The sequence below is a fragment of the Malaclemys terrapin genome, chromosome 4 (genome assembly GCF_027887155.1).
Source record: "Malaclemys terrapin pileata isolate rMalTer1 chromosome 4, rMalTer1.hap1, whole genome shotgun sequence".
Taxonomy (NCBI): domain Eukaryota; kingdom Metazoa; phylum Chordata; order Testudines; family Emydidae; genus Malaclemys; species Malaclemys terrapin.
Window position 1 is genome coordinate 100,285,227 of NC_071508.1, and position 23,201 is coordinate 100,308,427.

The window sequence follows — 23,201 nt, forward strand, 5'->3', positions numbered from 1 at the left end:
GGGCAAATATAGTGCCCATCTATAAAAAGGGAAATAAAAACAACCCAGGTAACTACAGACCAGTTAGTTTAACTTCTGTGCCAGGGAAGATAATGGAGCAAGTAATTAAGGAAATCATCTGCCAACACTTGGAAGGTGGTAAGGTGATAGGGAACAGCCAGCATGGATTTGTGAAGAACAAATCATGTCAAACCAATCTGATAGCTTTCTTTGATAGGATAACGAGCCTTGTGGATAAGGGTGAAGCGGTGGATGTGGTATACCTAGACTTTAGTAAGGCATTTGATACGGTCTCGCATGATATTCTTATCGATAAACTAGGCAAATACAAATTAGATGGGGCTACTATAAGGTGGGTGCATAACTGGCTGGATAACCGTACTCAGAGAGTTGTTATTAATGGTTCCCAATCCTGCTAGAAAGGCGTAACGAGTGGGGTACGGCAGGGGTCTGTTTTGGGACCGGCTCTGTTCAATATCTTCATCAACGACTTAGATATTGGCATAGAAAGTACGCTTATTAAGTTTGCGGATGATACCAAACTGGGAGGGATTGCAACTACTTTGGAGGACAGGGTCATAATTCAAAATGATCTGGACAAATTGGAGAAATGGTCTGAGTTAAACAGGATGAAGTTTAACAAAGACAAATGCAAAGTGCTCCACTTAGGAAGGAAAAATCAATTTCACAAATACAGAATGGGAAAAGACTGTCTAGGAAGGAGTACGGCAGAAAGGGATCTAGGGGTTATAGTGGACCACAAGCTAAATATGAGTCAACAGTGTGATGCTGTTGCAAAAAAAGCAAACATGATTCTGGGATGCATTAACAGGTGTGTTGTGAGCAAGACACGAGAAGTCATTCTTCCGCTCTACTCTGCTCTGGTTAGGCCTCAGCTGGAGTATTGCGTCCAGTTCTGGGCGCCGCATTTTAAAAAAGATGTGGAGAAATTGGAAAGGGTCCAAAGAAGAGCAACAAGAATGATTAAAGGTCTTGAGAACATGACCTATGAAGGAAGGCTGAAAGAACTGGGTTTGTTTAGTTTGGAAAAGAGAAGACTGAGAGGGGACATGATAGCAGTTTTCAGGTATCTAAAAGGGTGTCATAAGGAGGAGGGAGAGAACTTGTTCACCTTAGCCTCTAAGGATAGAACCAGAAACAATGGGTTTAAACTGCAGCAAGGGAGGTCTAGGTTGGACATTAGGAAAAAGTTCCTAACTGTCAGGGTGGTTAAACACTGGAACAAATTGCCTAGGGAGGTTGTGGAATCTCCGTCTCTGGAGATATTTAAGAGTAGGTTAGATAAATGTCTATTAGGGATGGTGTAGGCAGTATTTGGTCCTGCCATGCGGGCAGGGGACTGGACTCGATGACCTCTCGAGGTCCCTTCCAGTCCTATAATCTATGAATCTATGAATCTATGAATTAACGTAGCTGAATTTGCATACCTTAGTTTGAAGTGGGGGGGTTAATGTGGACCAGGCTAGAGAGATGTGAGTCATTAGCACAGAACTGGCAATTGAGGCCATGTGAGCCCTTGGGATTGCTTTAGGAAAGGGCATAATGGAAGAAGAGCAATTGAAATGAAAATCATCTCTAAATACACCTCTACCCCGATATAATGTGACTGGATATAACATGAATTCGGATATAACACAGTAAAGCAGCGCTCCGGGGAGGGGTGGGGGCGCACTCCGGTGGATCAAAACAAGTTCGATATAACGCGGATTCACCTATAACGCGGTAAGATTTTTGGCTCCCGAGGACAGTGTTATATCGAGGTCGAGGTGTAGTAGAAGAAAAGCAGAGGGGAAACCCATCAACAGACACACAAGGAAATGTCAGAAGTAGAAGGAAAATAAGGAGAGGATGGTATAATGAAAACTCAGGGAGGATAAGGCGCTAAGAAGTTGGAATGATCACCTGGAGAAGAGAAGATTAAATTAGCGAAGAATTTGAGATGACAGGTGGGAAAGGAGTGTTGACTGAATTTAGAGGTGAAGAGGAATAAGAGGCAGGTGGGGTCAAGCAATGGCTTTGAGGATGGAAGATGACAAGAACATACTCTGATTGTATGAGGAAGGAGACAAAGGCTAGTGAGGAGGTGGCAGTAAGAATGTAACAAGATAGTATTTGGGATCTGGTTGAGAACATCTGTATCTGTTTACCTTCCTGGGGGAGGTATAAATCAGATTATGCCTTTGTTTCACAGTTTGGAAGACTCAGCAAGAAAGAGATCAGAAGAGTTAATCACTCAGGAAACAGACTGAATAGCTTAATTACATTGTTTGAGTGACAACTACATTTTCCTCAATTTCTTCAAGCAAAAGCACATTACAGAATTGCTGCAGAGACTTATAAAACAAGGTGCTGCAGATAATGAACATAAGAAATTCCAGCCTGTAGAATTAGATAAAACCAAACCTGACACTAATGATTCTGATAGTTCCACAGGTTTTCATCTGTAGAATCTTAAGTGGAAGAACCGTGAATCTTTCCAGCAGATGCTCTTCCCGCTGTTTAGACAAGGGGAAGAGTACATAAACCCATATAAGGTTTCAGTAGATGTTTTATACCCAATGAATGATTCTAAGATCATAGTTACTTTAAGCAATACACTTTAATGCTATTATATAGGTATTATGCGAGGTAGCATGAAACAGAGTAAGATGTTGGACTGATTTTCAGCATGGATTTCTGAAAGACAAGACCCAATTGGATTCCTACTTGGAAACTGAGTAGAATAAGCATTTGTGACATAAGCAGCTTTAGGGAAAAGCTTTTGAAGGTAATACAGAGAGTAGACTTTCAGCCGGACCTTTATGAATAGCTAGAAAAAGTTTCTGAGGGAGGTGACCCAGATGGCTGAACTGGATGAGTAACAGTGGAAAGACAAATTAGGCATTAAGGTTTTTGTAGTTAACCAATTTTCGCAAGAAGAGCTCCAAGTGTGTCCAAGAGCTAGTCACTATCAAAACAAATCAGTTGGAAGACTGTTGTGGCTCTTGACAGAGAAGTATCATAAGGCTTTTGAATATGGGAGCTTAATTTAACTTCCAATCTGGGCACATTCAGATCCATTACTTCCAAAGAATTAATATGTGGACAAAAGTACAGTTTGACATATAACAGCTCAAAGAGTCAAAGCTTTGGCAGGTGCAGAGAATACCTGTGTGAATACCAATGAAATACAGTGAATACCTGTGTTATGAGCTGATGAAAAATGAGACATTGAAATGAGACATTGCTTGGCAAACTCGCACATCATCTTTTCTGATCTCACCTCTCTGAACTGGATCTTTTCCACTACTAAAAAGTACTGCAGAATTATTCACTGGGTACTCAATCTTCAAGCAATTATTTTTGTGTGCGGAAACTAAAAGAAACAATTTGGATTGTTTTGAGATATCCAGGAATCCATCTGCAAGATCCATTGGATAATACCCAGAAACTCTCCAAATTAAGACTTGTACACAGTCCTGGGAGAAGTAACGTCTCAGTCTTGTGATAAGAAAAGTGACAAGGAGAAGAGGAGGCCTCAAACCTTTCAGATAGTGCTCTTCGAGTCAGGGGTAGTGCTCGTGAAAAATCCAGAATTGGCAAGAATCCTGTTGTGTATACTGAAGCCACCAGGAAATTAGTGAGTGAACACTATTGGAAACAAATGTGTGTTAAAAAGAATGAATCTTGGCAAATGAAATTCAGCAATGCCAAACAGAACCATCACATTGACATGTCACTCAAGAAAGGAATTCATCTGTTCCTACGGATAGGTTACCATTAAAAAATAGCTTACTTATAGTATTATGGACAACTTTTTTGTATATCAGTGGCATATAAATCAATGTGCAATGGCAGGCAAACATATAAAGTTTTCATTGAATGAACATATCAAGGATATGTAGTACGACCCGAAATACTATCGGAGCCCAGAATTCTCGATCTGCATCACACATGAAGACAACTTATATTGTGGATATTCTGTCACTTTCATTACAGATTCTGCTGATGAACAAAAAAATGTGTATATACTTCAGGAATGTGTAAAAGATGCCAAACATTATGAGGAAGTGAAAACTCAATGTTTGGAATTGTATGCAACACTAAGGAGGAAGCAAAAAGATTCCCTGAATCAAAATTGAGACTGGACGAGAAAACCTCTGTAGTTGTCACAAAAAAAATACAAGGGATAATTAAGACCCTAGAGCAAGAGATGCTAGAAAAGGCAGTAACTAGCCATTTCGGTTACTATACAAAACAGTCATGTTAGGCCCAATATTTTTAATTACAAGGAACATTTTTGTATTCTCAGAAGCTCAATTTATGTATTACAAGAGATGCAATAGATTCTTGAATCTCTGAAATGATTTTGACTGTTTGATACCTTAGATCTGCCATTAGTACGTGCGCAAATTGAAACAGAGCAGAAAAGTAAGGTGGAGACAGTATTTACCATGTGACTTTTTCCAATCCCCAAATAGTGCCTTTTGGACTGAAGAATGCACTTAGCAGCTATCAGAGGGTCAGGGATGAAGTGGTAGTGGAGGCGAAGGAAAAAAGTACTGTATTAATATGAATATCTAGATGACAGTTCACTCATCTACCATGGCACAACACTTGTAAGCTATACAGATGATTTTTAGCAAGTTAAAAGAGACGTATTTGACCCTTTGCCACCCAAATGTAAGTTTCTTCACTGGAACACTAGTAGTGGGAGTCTTACTTTAGAAAAAGCTCCACATGCCTCTCATTATTTTAACACACTATTTTGAATAACACTTTTTTGAGCAGGTCAAAATAACATGGTATTATAAACAATGCTGCCCTAGCTTATGTTAAAAGCAACAGAGGGTCCTGTGGCACCTTTGAGACTAACAAAAGTATTGGGAGCATAAGCTTTCGTGGGTAAGAACCTCACTTCTTCAGATGCAAGTAATGGAAATCTCCAGAGTCAGGTATAAATCAGTGTGGAGATAACGAGGTTAGTTCAATCAGGGAGGGTGAGGTGCTCTGCTAGCAGTTGAGGTGTGAACACCAAGGGAGGAGAAACTGCTTCTGTAATTGGCTAGCCATTCACAGTCTTTGTTTAATCCTGATCTGATGGTGTCAAATTTGCAAATGAACTGGAGCTCAGCAGTTTCTCTTTGGAGTCTGGTCCTGAAGTTTTTTTGCTGTAAGATGGCTACCTTTACATCTGCTATTGTGTGGCCAGGGAGGTTGAAGTGTTCTCCTACAGGTTTTTGTATATTGCCATTCCTGATATCTGACTTGTGTCCATTTATCCTCTTGCGTAGTGACTGTCCAGTTTGGCCAATGTACATAGCAGAGGGGCATTGCTGGCATATGATGGCATATATAACATTGGTGGACGTGCAGGTGAATGAGCCGGTGATATTGTAGCTGATCTGGTTAGGTCCTGTGATGGTGTTGCTGGTGTAGATATGTGGGCAGAGCTGGCATCGAGGTTTGTTGCATGGGTTGCACTTGACTAGCTTATGTTAGCACTCTCAACATCGCTACCACTGCTGGATCAGCATCAGGGTTAGCAGCAGTGAAAAGTTTTGCAAAAGAACAAACACTAGAACAGAAAATGCCACTGTGAGTCAATGAGGTTTGTAGTGGATATTGAAAAGATACTGGTGTCGGGAGTCCCTGGGTAGTGTGAAGCTGGCACAGCCAGCCCCATGCCACCTCTCCCAGCACCAGCATAAAGAATGGGAGGAGACATGGCCAAAGCACAATGCATGGCAGTGATCTCCAGGCACTGCCATGATCCCTTGGGCAATTAGTTAAAAAAGCTCAGAGTTTGCCATAGTTAAATGCAGCAGCCTTGTGGACCAGAGAAGTGGAATAAACCCACCTCCCTTTAGAACTTGGGTTTCACACCTAACACAGCTCAGTCAGAACAGAGGACTGGGGCTCCGATATTTTGTCTTATAGGTTTCAGTGATCTGTATAAATTTTTTGAGACGTCAAATATATGCTTATATATTTGCCATAAGAAATTACAAAAAAAGAGCCACCAATTATTGGGAGAGCTTTCTGCTCTCTGAACCAGCAATTCACTAACACACACTGACATGTCTTAGAACGATGCTGACATCAATACTGGTGCACAGACAGAGATGTTTTGGCACGATAAAGCACTGAATGGAATGGTTATTGTTTAACAACAGTTATTCTAATTTAGCTCTTGCAGAAGAGGGTGGAAAAATCAATGTTTTCTAAATGGAAAAGAACAAAATCAGTGGGGAAAGGAATTAATTTTTCAAGCTTTTAAGTTGGTATTCTGAAGAACTGAGAGGAAAGGATGCAATTAAAAATGGGGAAGTGTTCTTACATCTCACACATCTTAAAACAAAATAAATTAAAACCTGGGGGGGGGGGCATGAGAGAGGGGGCGGGCTGGGCAGGAAGGTTTTTCCAGTAAAGTAACAACTCCACTTCCTTAGAGACCAAACTACCCAGCGCCGCAGTTGAATGGTTGTCTATTCTGCTGAGCAAACCAGCTCTTTAGGATGACTGATGTCAGTTCTTAACCCAGTGACTAGTGTTATAAATAATTCCATCAGAAAGAACACTTCTATGGCAACTAGACATGGTTCTTCCTCTTTTGTGCAAATATATGCAACAGTTTTTACTTACAAAATCCAAAAAATAACACTTACACAGCACTTTCTATGTTCAAAACAATGCAGACACATTAACACAATTGTGTATACAGTCTACATTATAAAAACAATATAAAACAGAGGAATTCATGTTCAGTCCCCAGAAGTGTTTCAGTCTCCCTTTACTTACCTCCCATAATTTTAGACTGGCAGTTGATAAATTCTGGCTTCTTGTCTGTAAGGTAGCGCTGACAAGTGTGATGAAGAATCTGAAAGAATGTGGATTTTTCGGAAGCCGTGCTTGCTACCCATTGGTCAAAAGCATTTTCAAATAGTAAATCAAATTCTGGAGAATCCTAGAGGAAAAACAACATTTGAATCACTGGTACTATATTTTAAAACTGATTTGAAAATTACATGTAGCAATGGACATTTTTAATAAAGCAATTTAAAATAAATTATTTTAAATGACAGACATTCACTTTTACAGCTAGTCTGAAATTCTTTTTTCCTGAAGAAATCTTTGATGAAAATGAAAAAAAAAATGTTTCTTAATGGAAATTTCTAGGAGTATTTTCAAGTTTTCAATAAAAACTCAAAACTGAAAGATTTCAGCCAAAAATGAGAGTTGTAGTGCCTTATGGGGGTATAGTGTACTCGTGTGCCCTTTCTCCTCTATAAGTGGAGCAATGCAACACAGATTCCTGTTTTTGGAAGGGGGAGCTGTGCAACATGGATTCTCTGGTTGTGATGCATTATGGGAAATTACTCCAAATGGGCATTCCAGGCCATTGAGGAGAATGGGGACATAAGAATAAACTACAAGTCATAGTTTGGGTAGGTTGTAATGTTTCCTAAGAGGCTGCAGGGCTAATAGTCTGGATTCAACTTGGGCAGCAGGCAGGCAGTTAAAAAAATACAGCCAATTCAATCAGGGTGGATGTAGTCCACTCCCAATAATGGATGAGGAGGTGTCAATTCCAGGAGAGGAAAAGCTGCTTCTGTAATGAGCCAGCCACTCCCAGTCCCTATTCAAGCCCAGATTAATGGTGTTAAATTTGCAAATGAATTTTAGTTCTGCTGTTTCTCTTTTAAGTCTGTTTCTGAAGTTTTTTTGTTCAATGATAGTGACTTTTAAATCTGTAATAGAATGACCAGGGAGATTGAAGTGTTCACTTACTGGATTATGTGTGTTACCATTCCTGATGTCCGATTTGTGTCCATTTATTCTTTTACATAGGGACTGTCCAGTTTGGCCAATGTACATGGCAGAGGGGCATTGCTTGCTGGCACATGATGGCATATATAACATTCGTAGACGTGCAGGTAAATGAGCCCTTGATGGTGTGGCTGATGTGGTTGGGTCCTCTGATGGTGTCGCTATAGAGTAGATATGGGGACAGAGTAGTCAACGAGGTTTGCTACAGGGATTGGTTCCTGGGTTGGTGTTTCTGTGGTGTGGTGTGTAGTTGCTGGTGAGTATTTGCTTCAGGTTGGGGGGGTTGTCTGTAAGCAAGGACTGGCCTGCCTTCCAAGGTCTGTGACAGTGAAGGATCATTTTCTAGGATAGGTTGTAGGTCGGGGCTAATGCGCTGGAGAGGTTTTAGCTGGGGGCTGTATGTGATGGCCAGTGGTGTTCTGTTATTGTCCTTGTTGGGCCTGTCCTGTAGTAGGTGATTTCTGGGTACCCGTCTTGCTCTGTCAATCTGTTTCCTCACTTCCCCAGGTGCGTATTGTAGTTTTACGAATGCTTGATAAAGATCATGTAGGTGTTTGTCTCTGTCTGAGGGGTTGGAGCAAATCCAGTTGTATCTTAGGGCTTGGCTGTAGACAATGGATCGTGTGATGTGTCTTGGATGGAAGCTGGAGGCATGTAGCTATGTATAGCGGTCAGTAGGTTTCCGGTATAGGGTGGTGTTTATGTGAGGACAAAGTCACTGGCGACACCATCAGAGGACCCAACCACATCAGCCACACCATCAAGGGCTCATTCACCTGCACATCCACTAATGTTATATATGCCATCGTGTGCCAGCAGTGCCCCTCTGCCATGTACATTGGCCAAACTGGACAGTCCCTATGTAAAAGAATAAATGGACACAAATCGGACATCAGGAATGGTAACAGACATAAGCCAGTAAGTGAACACTTCAATCTCCCTGGTCATTCTATTACAGATTTAAAAGTCACTATCATTGAACAAAAAAACTTCAGAAACAGACTTAAAAGAGAAACAGCAGAACTAAAATTCATTTGCAAATTTAACACCATCTGTAACTTTCACTCTATGCATCCGAAGAAGTGAGGTTTTTACCCACGAAAGCTTATGCCCAAATAAATCTGTTAGTCTTTAAGGTGCCACCAGACTCCTTGTTGTTTTTGTAGATACAGACTAACACGGCTACCCCCTGATACTAGACTCTGATCATGTGGTTTGCTTCCTTCACCTGGCAATCTAGGACAATCCATCCATATCAATGACATGATATGATATATGCACTGATGTACAGCAATGAGCCACAACAGGACATGCATTAGTAGGCCATTGGAACAGGCTTCAGATATGTTTAGCCTTTTGCCTACAAAGCGCTCCAGTAATTTACTAATGCACGCCCTGGCACGTCTTACTATTAGAGTATGTCTGATTGAAAATTAAATAGAGAAGTTTATTGCACTGTATTCTTCCACTAAGAAAAATAGTTCCTGGTAGACGGAAAAGAGAAAATGGTATTGTATTTTCCATTCTAGTCAGAATATATTTAACAGCAAGGTTCCGAGTGGTTTCCAAACTGCTGCTGACAGGACAGCTTAGCACTTTTGGGCAGGGGTGGTCTGTTTCAAACTGACTTTTCCCTCTCCTTCCCCCTTATTGTCTCTCCATACATCACCCCTACAATGACACAGGAGCCTCCTTTATCTTTTCCCCCTCCACACAATTAGAATAGGTGTATGGATTTTTTTTTAAATTTCATTTTTCAGTAATGAGGTCTCAGATGTGCACTGAGAGGAGTTGGTACACTAGTACATCATCATTAAAAAAGATATGACCAATCAGAATGTGACTTTAGACAATCTAGGATCTCAGCCATACTCAATAAGCATGTTTCATTGTATAATGTATTTGTGTACTTTATACTACATAATGTTTATGACCACAAGATGTGATTTAAATCTCCAACTCCTAAGGCTGCACACATTAATTTCTAGCTGGTGCTTAAAAAGGTTTTATCTTTAACTAGCTTGTACTTTGCAAATCTGTTTGGTGCACTTAACACAGATATATGTTAGAAATTCTGAAAGAAGAAAAACCCAGATAATGACGATATAGCTCATTGTTGCAACCACTGTTATATATTTGCAGCAAATCTTGTACAAAGGTTGTCAAGTGAGGTGTCTATGAAAAGGCTATGATTTGCTGGTTATGATTATGCTATATGTATGCATGCATCATTTTTGTATTTGAAGTATTGGCCCTATAGTAGGAATTAAAATGTTTGCTCCTGAGGTAACTCCCACAAGGTAATGCCCAGCACATCTTGGAGGGACTATTCAAATTGAGTGGCCCATCGAAAGAACGTTTAACCGCAATGGACCATGGGAGAAGCCTATCTACACTTAATGGAATTTCCTGCTGTGACTAGGTGAAATGCATGGATATGTGACTTGCCCATGTGACTCCAACTCCGTCTTATTGCTGTAATTTTCCATAGTAAGAACAATGGGATGCCCTCCACATGGCAAAAGCTATAAAAGGCCCTGAAAACACCTCAATTTTGTCTTCAATCTTGCTTCTTAGTCTGGAGGAACTGTGCTACAAACTGAAGCTCTGAACAAAGGACTGAATGACCCATCCAGGCTGTGTATGTATTCCAGAGACTTGACTTAAGCCAGCTCTTTATTCCATCACTGCTACAAGCATGAACCAAGAACTTTGCCATTACTGTATGTAATAGATTCCTTTAACCAATTTTAACTCTCACCCTTCTTTCTTTTTTCTTATAGATAAACCTTTAGATTTTTGATACTAAAGGATTGGCATCAGCATAATTTTTGGGTAAGATCTAAGATATATATTAACCTGAGTGTGTGACTGGTCCTTTGGGATCAGAAGAACCTATTATTTGATGAGATTGTAAAGAACCACTCATCTCTGAATCAAGTGTTTTTGGTGGTGATATAAGAACTGGAATGCCTGAGGAAACTGCCTTTATGTTTTCTTGTTAGCCAGTGTGGTGAAACAGAAGTTTACTTTTGTGGCTGGTTTGGTATATGTTATAAAATCACCACCACCAGTTTTGGGTTGTGTTTGCCCTATTTTTCAGCAGTTCATCCTGAATTTGGTATCCTCAGTTGTGACCCACTAAGGCACTGCTACAGGGGCAATGGACAGTCTACAGAGATTGCCAGTTTGTTGGATTAAGGGGGAACCTGTAGGGAAGCATTGCACCAGGAAAGAGAGTAAGGTTTGTGACCTCTGCAAGGAACAGATGCGTTTGTAGGCAGAGCCAGTTCCAGGAACCCTCCTTCCATGCTCTCTCCCATCTTTGCCTGTCCACAGGTATTGATCCATCTTATTCGAGAAAGCATCTAGGGATAGATTTCCAAGTTTTATATTGGATGCAGCTCCATGATGAACTGAAGGCCAACAAGGGTAGGCTTAGAAACTTATTCTTCATGGCGGTAAGAGAACAAAGGGGCTCTTCTTCCCTTTCAAAAGAGGGGAAGGAGACAGAAGCAGAAGAGAGAAGAGGAGAAAGGCAGGACCAGAAGTGTAGGAGTGAAGGAACATAACAGGAGTGAGCTTATTCTGCTCAATCTTCATCTTAAAATTGGGAGAAAACATGTACTGCTCCACAGGATAGTCAAGAGTTAGCACTTAAACCTGGGCACTTGAGAATACTTCCTTATACATCAGCATGCAAAGTTGGAAACTGTCCAAGATTTTTTATGAGGAAGACCCCAGGAAGAAGGGGTAACGGTCATGATAGGGCCCCTTCCACCTGCAATTCGGATAGCAGTAGAATGGCCTTGATCCTCAACAATAAAAGCAAAAATCCTAACAAAGTTACTTTCTCTAGACGTGTACAATGAACTCACCCGATTAGAGTCTATACCATTAACCTGGCGAAGCTGCTCAAGCATCCACTGTGATCTCCTGACAAATGACGTGGAACCTTCAAACTGTTTGACTTTGGTAATAGATGCCTGGGAGGGTTTCTTGTTCGTCACTGAACACATAAAAGAAAGCAAAAAAGTATAAATACAGACACACATACAAACACATTTATGTATGAATAGTATTAGTAAAGAAGTGTTATTTACAGAACTTATGATAAAACAACTCAACACTACCTGTCAGGAAGACACTACTTTCCACAGCCTCAAGTATAAGAGAGGAAAAGGATAACCCCAACCTTTGATGAAAAGTACTATATATCAAAATATCAATCAGAAATTATCATTTTTGGGCAAGCACACAAAATAACAGTGACCTAGCACATTAATAACAAAGCAATGGATGCCTTACAAATAAAACAAGAAATGAAAAATAAATTTTGAGAAAAAAGAAAGGGAGTGTGCAGAATGCCAGGAAACACAGAGACAACCTAGAAAAGCACACAGCAGAATGACATGGAAAACTTGGATCACCATGTCTGTGCCAAGACCAGGAGAAAATGTAAGTGAGTTGTTCTGAGTGAATGTGCTTCACCTGTGGCATAGAAATTGCAGAGGATGGAGAATGTAAGTTTTCTTCTTTTAAAAAAATAAAGATGACTTGTATATTTGATTAAAAAACTATTCCCTTTGTTGTAAGTAACCTTTAATGTACATTCATTTACAATTATTTACTACAATTACAACATTTTAAAGTTATTAATTAATTACTGCCTCACAGTCTTCCTATACATTAGCTAATCTACTGTTAAGATATACTAATGATCTACCATTAGTAAACTAAAAGATGGAGCTTAAACACTACCTGCCTTATTCACTGATGGATTTTGCACATTAGTAAAGCCAGCAGGATTTGGCCCTCTGTACTGAACTTTGAATATGTTAAATGATAAAAAACTCCTTTTGCAATTCAAGATGATAAAATTTGCATTCATATTACAACAATACAAGCTTTAGATTATACGTTGGTCCTTTGGAGCATACATCCCAGGCATTCAAAAATCACCAAGTCAGGCCTTGAAAAATTATGAGATAGACTTAAAAACCATCAGATTAGAAAGACAGACAGACAGAAAGAAATGTTAGGTTCCTTGTACTGTATTTGCCTTCTGGTTTTGAAGACTTTAAGGCACATTTGCTTCATATTTGCATGCTTTTCTACAGAACCATAAGAGCTAGAAACAGACTTTTAAAAAAGTGAAAGCTGAGCTTCTCATGAAATAACATGATTCCTAGAGCTGGCACTTAAAGACAGACACCAAATATTGTGAAAATGGGAACGCTGCACAGCACCAGGAGTCTGTTAAAGCAGTATCTTAACACAAGTGATGAGTCCGAACACACAAGTACTTTCAAAGCCTTAAACATGCTTTTTAAAAATACGTTACAGGATAACAGTCATAGTTTTGTATTAAAAATATCATATGCTATAGTTTCATGTACGCAAGTTTTTTATTTTCTGGTTCCCTATAGTAGTTAAGGGATGCTGGGCATCGAAGTCCAGATGCCCTTGGTACCTGCCAATCAGTGTCAGCTTTCCCTGGTTAGGGGGCTTCAACTGGTGAATCTCAGCACTTCTAATAAGCACTGGGATAGGAAAGTGGGCAACGGGGAGGCATTCATGGAAGGCAGAGATGGGAAGAAGCAGAAATCTTTCTTTTCCACCCACCAAGAGTCCAAAACATAAAAAGATTGTTCCAAACAAAAATGGCCTAAACCTTAATAACAGATATGAAATTGCATTGTTCAACACCACATACTCTTGTAAGCGCCTCTCTCGCTCTAGCATATCATTAGTTACTGTAATGGAAATATTCAAAATCTCCAAAGGGATGGGGACAAAGTTGCTTTTTTCTGGAATAAAAGTAACAAAGAGTCCTGTGGCACCTTAAAGACTAACACGCATTGGAGATAAGCTTTCGTGGGTGAATGCCCACTTCATCAGACTCATGCGTCTGACGAAGTGGGCATTCACCCATGAAAGCTTATGTTCCAATACATCTGTTAGTCTTTAAGGTGCCACAGGACTCTTTGTTGCTTTTTACAGATCCAGACTAACACGGCTACTCCTCTGATACCTTCTATTCCAGAGTATCCTTGTTACAGCGTTCTGTGACACCACAGTGATAAATTTACTTCCTTGAGTCTCTAAGCGTAAATATCAAACAGGAGATGGACAGCAAGCCAAAATCTTGCCATATACTTAACCTATTTCCAGTCTTCAATTTTAACCACTAAATTGGACAAAATTTAGCACTCTAGAAAGGGAAATATGAGTATTTGATTAGCATTATTTTTATTAATTGTGTTCACAACATTTACACATTGTTCTTTAGTTTTTAATCCTGTGCCATGGGCTATATTTCAATCCAGGATCTTCACCTGCTTTAGGCTCTGGCTTTCATACTGATACACAGAATATGCCAGTGAACGTCTGTAAAATTGTCTCTAATTCATTGCATTACTGGCTGGTCTTCTGGTGACTTTTCCTGAGTGAACTCCTAGTGGAAATTACAGCGAGCCTCTTTTGATATATATACAATGTGACAAAAATCATTGTTTCCTCTCTGATGCCATGTCAGGATACATATTCCTTATTGATAAAACAAGCACTATACTTCTCAGGTCCGGAGGCATTACGAAGTTCCTTATAAGCCTCTACGCTGCTAAATGCTTCTGAAAACAGAACCAAAAGTTATGTCTGTGTCCTTGTTACCAGTTAAATATTCTTATTCCTGCACCCTTTCGCTGGCTTGTTTCCCATGCCTTGGCCTATCCACTCATTCATTTCTTCCTCCTCTTGTATTTTTGTAACAGTGAAGCAGCTAGATTGTAAATTCTTCCAATAGCCATATGCTGTTTGCCCACCTTCACTTGTCCTTTAACGTTACTTTGGACTTTCATATCAGTGATTGATTCACAGCACCACAAAGTCTGCCACTAGTCCCTAACATAACAGCCTACACTTATTTAATATCCTCAACATTTAAAAAGTTTAGTTACTTATTTGCAGTATATAGTCAATACACATAGTAAACTATACATAATAATGACAGTACTGTCAATGTTATTTCACTGGATATTTCATAAACTTAATTGAATTTTGCACTAAAAAAAAGGAAGTAATTGAACCACAGACAAAATACAGTTTGATAAAAGTATATTGATTCTAGCACAGAACTCCTTAAATTCTCTCACTTGTTCAAATAAATAGGTTCCATGTACTTCAGAATAAAACAGAGATCATGTAAATAAAAAGCAATCTCAATTATATCAAACAATTTAATGTTTTTGGAATATAGTTAGTATAGAGTGTTGGGAACACGCCATTACACTTTAAAAATATAGAAAACCATACAACTTAAATAAACACACTATCCCCAGTGTTTTGAAATGTGCTTAAAAGATTAAAGCTAACTTCCAACAACAGGAAAAAAGGCTTCCTGTATTAGACTCACTCCCTAAACACAGAAAGGAGATGCCTTTTTTGTTGATGTAAATCATATATATTTTTGACCTCTCAATAAGTAGTTTAGGAACCATCTTACAGTTTTTAAATAACTATATGAATATTTTTTTATATCTTATTCCAGTCTCCTACTTCAGTTTTCTGTTGCCTTATGTTCTCTCCATGCACTTGAAAGTACATTATTATATCCCTGCATTTCTGACAATGCTATGTTGTAATTCACTGTGCTGGACAATCTGGTTATTTAATAACACTGTGTTATTACTGTTTTCCCCTTGTCCTCTGGATTAACTATATTTCTAAAATCCTTTTACCCCCAAGGGTGCCTGAAATGGAGACTGTAAAGTTTAGGGAGACTTGCTGTGTTTTTTGCTTTGAGGTGTTGACATTTAAATCTCTCCCTTTTTGGAACAGTACACAAAGCAACATGTGAAATTGCAGACGTATACATTTTAAATCAGATCTTCTATAAACATAGAGAATTTTTTCACTTCAAGGTCCCAGAAGCAAAGACAAGGTTTTCATCTCGAGACCAAAAACATCAAGACACTTGATCATGGCCTTGGATGGACCAAGAGACTACCTACACTTGACCAGAGCTCGGAGAGCCGAGAAGTGAATAACCGAACAATACCAAAAAGTTTTTTAAAGAACCAAAGCTTTGGTCAGGCAGTTTCTACGAATACATAATACTTAAAACAAAAAACAAAAGATAACAAACCCTGTCTTCCACTGCCTCAACACCCATCAGATAAAGGGATTGCATCTACATTCATTAGTTGTTAGGGGGAAAAAATAAAGTCATTTACCTTTACTTAACATTGTCACAAATCAATGTATCTGGTTATAAAAAGACATGGTTTTGCTGATCTTCATTTGTTATTCAAATGCACCATTACCATATGAAAAGTTCTATTCTTTTGACATTATCTCAGATTTACAGACACACACACACACACACACACACACTCTCTCTCACTCCCTAGTGTTTCCCAGTTACAGGAGAGATTCAATACAGTAACAGAAAATCCATTTCTGGGAGAATAAGGACAGGCCAAAACCCCACCACCTACATGCTTCCCAAGGCCTACAGACAAGGGAACACAGGCAGACACATCATATCTAGCCACAGTACTCTTACTGAAGTAATATCAGGACCCACAGAAACCATTCTCAAACCGCTCACCACACAAAGGGCCAACTTCTTCTAAGACAAAACTGGTTTCCTCCACAAACTCTGCAACATGAACAATCTACCGCTGAACACCATTCTTCTCACCGCGAATGTCACTACCTAATACACCAACATCCCTCACAATGACAACATAGCCACCTGCTTCAAATATTTACAAGACAATGGACAACCCTCAGATATCCACCCAAAACACGTCACCAAACTCATCCATCCATTTCATTCTCACCGATAAGAATTTTACATTCAACAACAATCACTTTGTCCACACCCTGGGAACAGCCAGGGATATTAGCATAGCTCCCCAATATTTCAACTTCTTCCTGGGACAGTTTGAGGAAGGATTTCTGGACAAATGCACCATCAATGGCTATTAGACAAGGTGGTCAGGGGTGCAACTGCATGCTCTGAGTGTTGCTAGTCTCTGTTTGCCAGAAGCTGGGAGCGGATGACAGGAGATGGATCACTGGATGATTGCTTATTCTGTTCATTTCCTCTGAAGCATCTAGCATTGGCCAGTGTCGGAAGATAGAATACTGGGCTAGATGGACTTTTGGTCTGATCCAATATGGCTATTCTTATGTTCTTACAAAACCAATGTTATACCTGAGATACACTGATGATATTTTCATCCTCTGGATAGGCAACTTAAACTCTCTCATAGACTTCCACGACAGCAACAACCACCACCCATCCATTAAATTCCCTCTGGAACACTTCCACACTAGCATCAACTTCCTGAACACCATGATCAGCTTCAGCAATGGCACCTTACAGACAACTACATACAAGAAACCTATGGATCATCACACATATCTTCATAGATCCAGTAACCACCCCAAACACACCAAGAAATCTGTTATCTACAGCCAAGCACTCAGATACCACAGGATATGCTCCGAGGAGAACATACAGGATACACACGTTAACACTACTCAAAACCACCTTCCCCAAACAAGGATGCTCCACCAAAGAAGTAGATGGCATCATGGAATGGGCCACCCAAATACCCCGAGAAAACCTGCTTCAGTACAGAAATAAACCCCCCTCTGATCACACACCTCTAGTTGCTACCTACCACACTACACTGGAATCCATAAGGGCTATCATCAAACAACTACAACCCATATTCATCCTGAAAGAAATCTTTCCTGAACCCCCTCTTCTGGCCTTCAAACAAGCCCCCAACGTCACTAAGCTCATTATCAGAAGCAAACTCCCCTGGACTAGGGCACACCAACTCAAAAGTGGCACCCTGCCAGAACAAAAGATGCAAAACCTGCAGACACCTTTACACTGCTAACACACTTTTCAAGATCTATGGGTCCTACCTACACTTGCCTAACACAACATATGGTGTACCTCATCCAGTGCACTAAATGCCCCAATAACAATGAGGTGGGGGGAAGCCAGACAATCACTACAACAATTTGGAATGAACTCTCACAGGACAATGATAAGAGACAAAAACACCATGTCACCTATGGGTGTACACTTTTCACAAAGTGATCACTCTCTATCTGACCTATCCTTATCCTTAAGGGAAACCAGTCCTCATCCTTAAAGGAAACCTGCACAACACGTTCATGAGCCAGAGAGCTTAACATTCATTGCTAGACACTAAAAATCATGGTCTTAACAAATAGACAGGATTTGTGTCTTATTATAACAATCTGTAACCTATTAACTTACCTTTTTTTATTATGACAACAGGGGTGTTAACGGACCACTTCACCTTGAATGGTCCCTTATAAGTAATTAGTGCATATTCTATTAAACTTATCTGTCCAATCTTGTATTTAGCTGTGACAATGAGTAAGTTTCCCAGACCTGAAGAACTCTGTGTAGCTGGAAACCTAGTCTCTCTCACCAATAGAAGTTGGTCCAATAAAAAGATATTACCTCACCTACCTTATCTCTAAAATACACACACACACAGACATCACTTTTCCTTAAGGTACAGTAAGGCCCAGATTCAGCATTATATTTAAGCCCTATGGTCCACTTTTGAAGAGCAGCACTTCTACTTTCATAGCTCAGAGCCTTAGTACATGAACACTAATATTCTAAATCCTCATTCGCAATATGAGCCAAAAGCCGTCATAGTATATCAACTGTAAAACAATGTTCCCTAAAAAACATTAGATTGTTTTAGAATCTGATGACAGACTACTTTGATTTATATTCATTTAAAAAAAACAACAAAACGTATTGCCTGAATCAACAAAAAAGATAGCTGGCATAATACTGGAATCTTGTTGATGCTGTTCATTCAGCTCCAATACTGAATAATATTAGAAAAAATGAAATCCTTGGAGAGGATTAGTTCAGGACAGAAGTAGTGATACTAAACATCCATTATGAAGTGCTGATGTTGCAGGTGATACGCTACTGTATTGAAAAGGGAGATTATTTGATGTGTTTCCTTAATATTCTTTCAAGACTATCTACTACTACCCTAAATGGGGTTTCCAGCTCTGATGAGAAACAAGTGTGTTCCTAGGTCAGTAACACATGCTATTGACAAACAAGAGTCATTTGAAGTTCATCAATATGAAACAACTTCCGCAAACTGAGCCTCTGCAGAAGAAAGGGGACAAGGCAAACCTCCATAGGATACTTACAAGTCTCAGACTTCGGACAGTCCTAGAGTCAGGGGAACGTTTCTATAGGAATTTAGCATAGCATTCAGATCATTCCATTCATAAGGTTGTGGATTGATGGATTCATGCTGTCACACCCCCGCGGCCCCCTCCCTCAGGGGGTCCCCTGGGAAAGCAGATTAGCACTGCATTTGCTAACGCGGTCGTAAGCATCGCAAAGCATTTGGGGAGGGTCAAAGGTGTGAGTGAGGAGTGAAAGCTTTCTTTGCAGGCTGCGAGAGGCCAAAGGAGGAGGAAGGAAGAAAGCAGAGAACAGGTTAACTCAATGCCTCAGCTCAGCCCGAAGATACGACGTGGACTCCAATCCAAGGTCATGGGCTCGAGAAAAAGTCTGCAGCTGCCCAGCTGTGAGAAGAGGAGAACTAAGTGGAGCAGGGCTGCAGAGATTGCAGTGAGAACAGTGACAGTGAATGAGACGGCGAAGACCAACGGGGGGAAAACAAAGTCTCTGGAGCTGGTGTGTTTTGGGAACGCCGTGGAGGCCACAGTGAGCCAGTTTGGACTAGTACAAAGAGCACCAGGAACGGAGGGCCCTAAAACGAAAACACCCCCAAAAGAACCCAGGACTTAAACCCCCCCATCCCCCCGAGAGCCAAAGCAAGTCAGAGATCACAGCGAACCCTGCAAGACCTGTGAATGGGACAAGAACTCCCGTCCACCCTTCCCCCACTCTTCTTCTTACGTTACACCCCAGGCTTGGTCAGCTGTGGGTAGTGCGGGTGTGAGTATGAAAGTGGGTTAGGGCTTGGGGCACTAAGGCTTTTTTCCTTCCTCTGAGTGATGTGGGGAAGCCCCCCCCCCAAGCACTCTCCGCTGTTATTTTATTATTTTATTAATAAAGCTTTACAATTTAGATACTTAGTGTGCTCTTCATCTCCTCCCCTAAAGATTCTGCGGCCTCACCCTGATCACCTGACGCCACAGGCAGATTGGTAACATACATCTGCCACAATGCTCATTAAATGTGGGGTAATCAAAAAGACAGGTTCCAAAAATTGATATTTGGGCAGGTCTTGCTAGTAGGAAACAAGATATATAAGTGGTGGTGAAAGAAAAAAACATCAAAAATCCCCTCTCCCACCCACCCCCCATCTCATGTTGGTTGGTCTCTTTAATCGACCTCATTACACCACTTTTTGTAGTAGGCTATGTTGTGGAGACATGAGTGTTCGAAGATACAGCTCGTTAATGTTAGTTACTCTTTGTTTAAAAATCCTTTACTTCCTAGGAATTCAATTTTATCTTATTTGGCATGATACTCTTGAAATACTAGCTGTTCTCTCTTTGGGTCCTATTAACCTTGAAGAGTCACATGTGGTTGAACAGATCTAGTTATTATTTCTCCTTGCATGTGTTATTAGTTAAGACAAACACTAAGCTAGAACTTCCAAATGGCCAAAACCAATCTTCCCGTCCCTCACCAAACATATTTAAAAACAACTTGAAAACTTCCTTTAGTCCACGACGGCTTGACAGTGGCATGACAGACATTACACAAATGTATTGGCAGATTGGAGTAACATGCTGATTACCTACTCATTACATTGCTTTTCAAATTAGAGCACAAGAACATAAGAATGGCCGTACTTGGTCAGACCAAAGGGCCATCTAGCCCAGTATCCTGTCTTCCAACAGTGGCCAATGCCAGGTGCCCCAGAGGGAATGAACAAGTGATCATCCCCTGTTGCCCATTCCCAGCTTCTGGCAAACCGAGGCTAAGAACACCATACAGAGACTAGGGACACTAGTAGCACTTTCACACAAGCTACACAGTGGGTATGAACTTTGCCAGCATCGTATAAGTCTCTTTTTTTTTTTTTTCATTGGATTGCAGGGACAGTTACACCTTCCAAGCTAAATCTTGACTAACAAATTATCCATCCACTTCAGCTAGGGCCTTCCATGATAGTTTAATTTAATAATCTATAGGAAATTTGATAAATTATACAAATTTAATAATCTATAGGAAAACAGGATTAACTGTGTGTCAATTTCAGTTTCTGTATGGTAACATAACTTTGCACCTTGAATTAAACCTATAAAGACAAACTGACTGAAGTAAGTATTAATCTTCTGGACAATGTTTTATTAATTTAGAATCCATAAATACATTGCAGACCCATTCAGTACACAATATTGTTTTGTTTCTGTTCCTTGCTCAGACAGATACAAAGAAATATATTAACTCATTTTGTCTTTATTTTTTTAAACGTGTCCAATGCCTTCTGGTACAATCAGAATGAAATGGAGATTTGAATAGTTTAAACATCAGCATTCTATGTTATGGCATGAAAAGTTTGGGCTGAGGGTAACCTCAAGGCATGGTGGCATGCTCTGGAACTCTGAACTAGGTTAATATACATCAGAAAATAGCAGAAATGTATTATGGAAAGATGACAGTCATTCCATAGTTAAGGTTTGTGCTAGCTTCTTGGCATTAGTCTAAATTTCTGCATCAGTCACATGATGAAAAATACGCCATGGTATCAAATGTAAGAAGGTTGCATAGGTTTAAGAGACATGCATCCAAGAAAAATATTGTTTCAAAATCAGATCAGAGACAGAGGTAGAAATATACAGATCAGATCTAGCTTCTTCATATTGTGCCAAAGTCTTGTAAATTGTTATGATCATTTGGCACAAACTGAAACAGAAACCTCTTCTAATTCTGGATCTGAAGCAGCAAATGCAAACCTCGCCACACAAAAAATTAAAGTGGTGCAGATATGAGGCTCCAGTTTTGACCCATGTGTCATTTAGATCAATCAATTTTATTTCTTTCTTCTGTTTTCTAAACTGTAACTGCCTGATTTGAAGCTATTTGTAATAATTTATGAATAATACAGCCTGCTTGAGGTATTGTGTTGTTTACTGTATGCACAAATTGAGTTAATTCACTAACAGGTTTGTCAGGAGATGCACCCAGAAATCTGGGGTTGGGGATGGAGGTCAGGAGGGGGGCGGGGGGAAGAGAACACGACTACGATCCTGGTATTCACTTCTTTATAATCACTTCAGGGACAATACAGTGCTATCACTTTTAAAGTCCACCTCTGACACCCTGCTGAGCCACCCAAACCAGTATAACAAGACTCCGGAGACACAGGGGATGACAAAGGACTTTGATTGGATAAAAAGGCAAGCCCTCAAAGACAGGAGCAGAGACACTACTGGGGAACAGACTGACACCCAGACCCCAGATGTCAGGGTAAAATATATCTGCCTACGTCTCTAGGTAAGATAGACACACATATAGACTGTTTAGTGTTTTATAAACCTCTTATGCCTTGTCTTGTTCCAACTGTTAAGATTAAATGATACTTTGTTTTAAGGAAGACTCTATTCACAAGCTCCTGAAGGGAAGAACGCAATGGAATCTGCTGGGTAAGCATGGCTGGCACACATTGTAACGTTGCACCCCGTCTAGGGAGAATAGCAGGATTCCACCCCATGGAGATAAAGGCAAAAGGCCTCATACCTGAAGGGGTGTACTAAGATCTGAGGTGAGTGATCAATAGTGCAACTAGCCCTGTAACTGTGGCAGTAAATATAAGCACCTATTTCCCAAATGGGAACTACAAAATAATGCAAAAGCACTACTCCATGAATATATCTATCTCAGATTACCCCCACCCCCACCCCCACCCCAGCAGCCTTAGAAAAGAGAGAAATGGGCTTCATTAAATCCTGGCTCTGGTGGACCAAACATTTTTTAACTGGACCAATTTTGAAATACAGGTTGCTGTGGTGGAGGTTTTTTTTTTAAATCTGCTTTTGAGATCTTGATTTAGGATTGATGCATTTAGCTCTGCAAGTCTTTACTTAGGAATAACATCTTCATTTAAAGATTCATTTTCTTTTTTGTTCAAAATACACTGTATGAAAAGTTCAAATGTACTGACTGCTGAAGATTAATAGCAGGCAGTGTGAAACTCTTAAATCCTCTAGCTAATCAGAAATTCTATGACAAATGGCTTGATTGCCTCATCGCAATACAACTGGAAATTCTATGTATTTATAAAGTGCTGAATGCATCAAATAACTACTGATTCAAGGAATTAGTGTATAAAGTCTTGGAGAAGTTATAAAGA

The 23,201-nt window shown here is 40.0% G+C and overlaps 1 protein-coding gene across 3 annotated transcripts in view; it reads right to left on the reverse strand.

Moving 5' to 3' along the window:
- STXBP6 (syntaxin binding protein 6) overlaps positions 1-23,201 on the reverse strand; it is a 241,819-nt gene that overhangs the window by 60,079 nt on the left and 158,539 nt on the right. For all 3 annotated transcript variants that reach the window (XM_054027910.1, XM_054027908.1, XM_054027909.1), the window contains 2 exons: positions 11,709-11,839; positions 6,802-6,967 (listed from right to left, as the gene is read on the reverse strand). In XM_054027910.1, coding sequence (XP_053883885.1) covers positions 6,802-6,967; positions 11,709-11,753 — 211 coding nt within the window. In that variant the 5' untranslated portion in view covers positions 11,754-11,839. The remainder of the gene's footprint in view (positions 1-6,801; positions 6,968-11,708; positions 11,840-23,201) is intronic.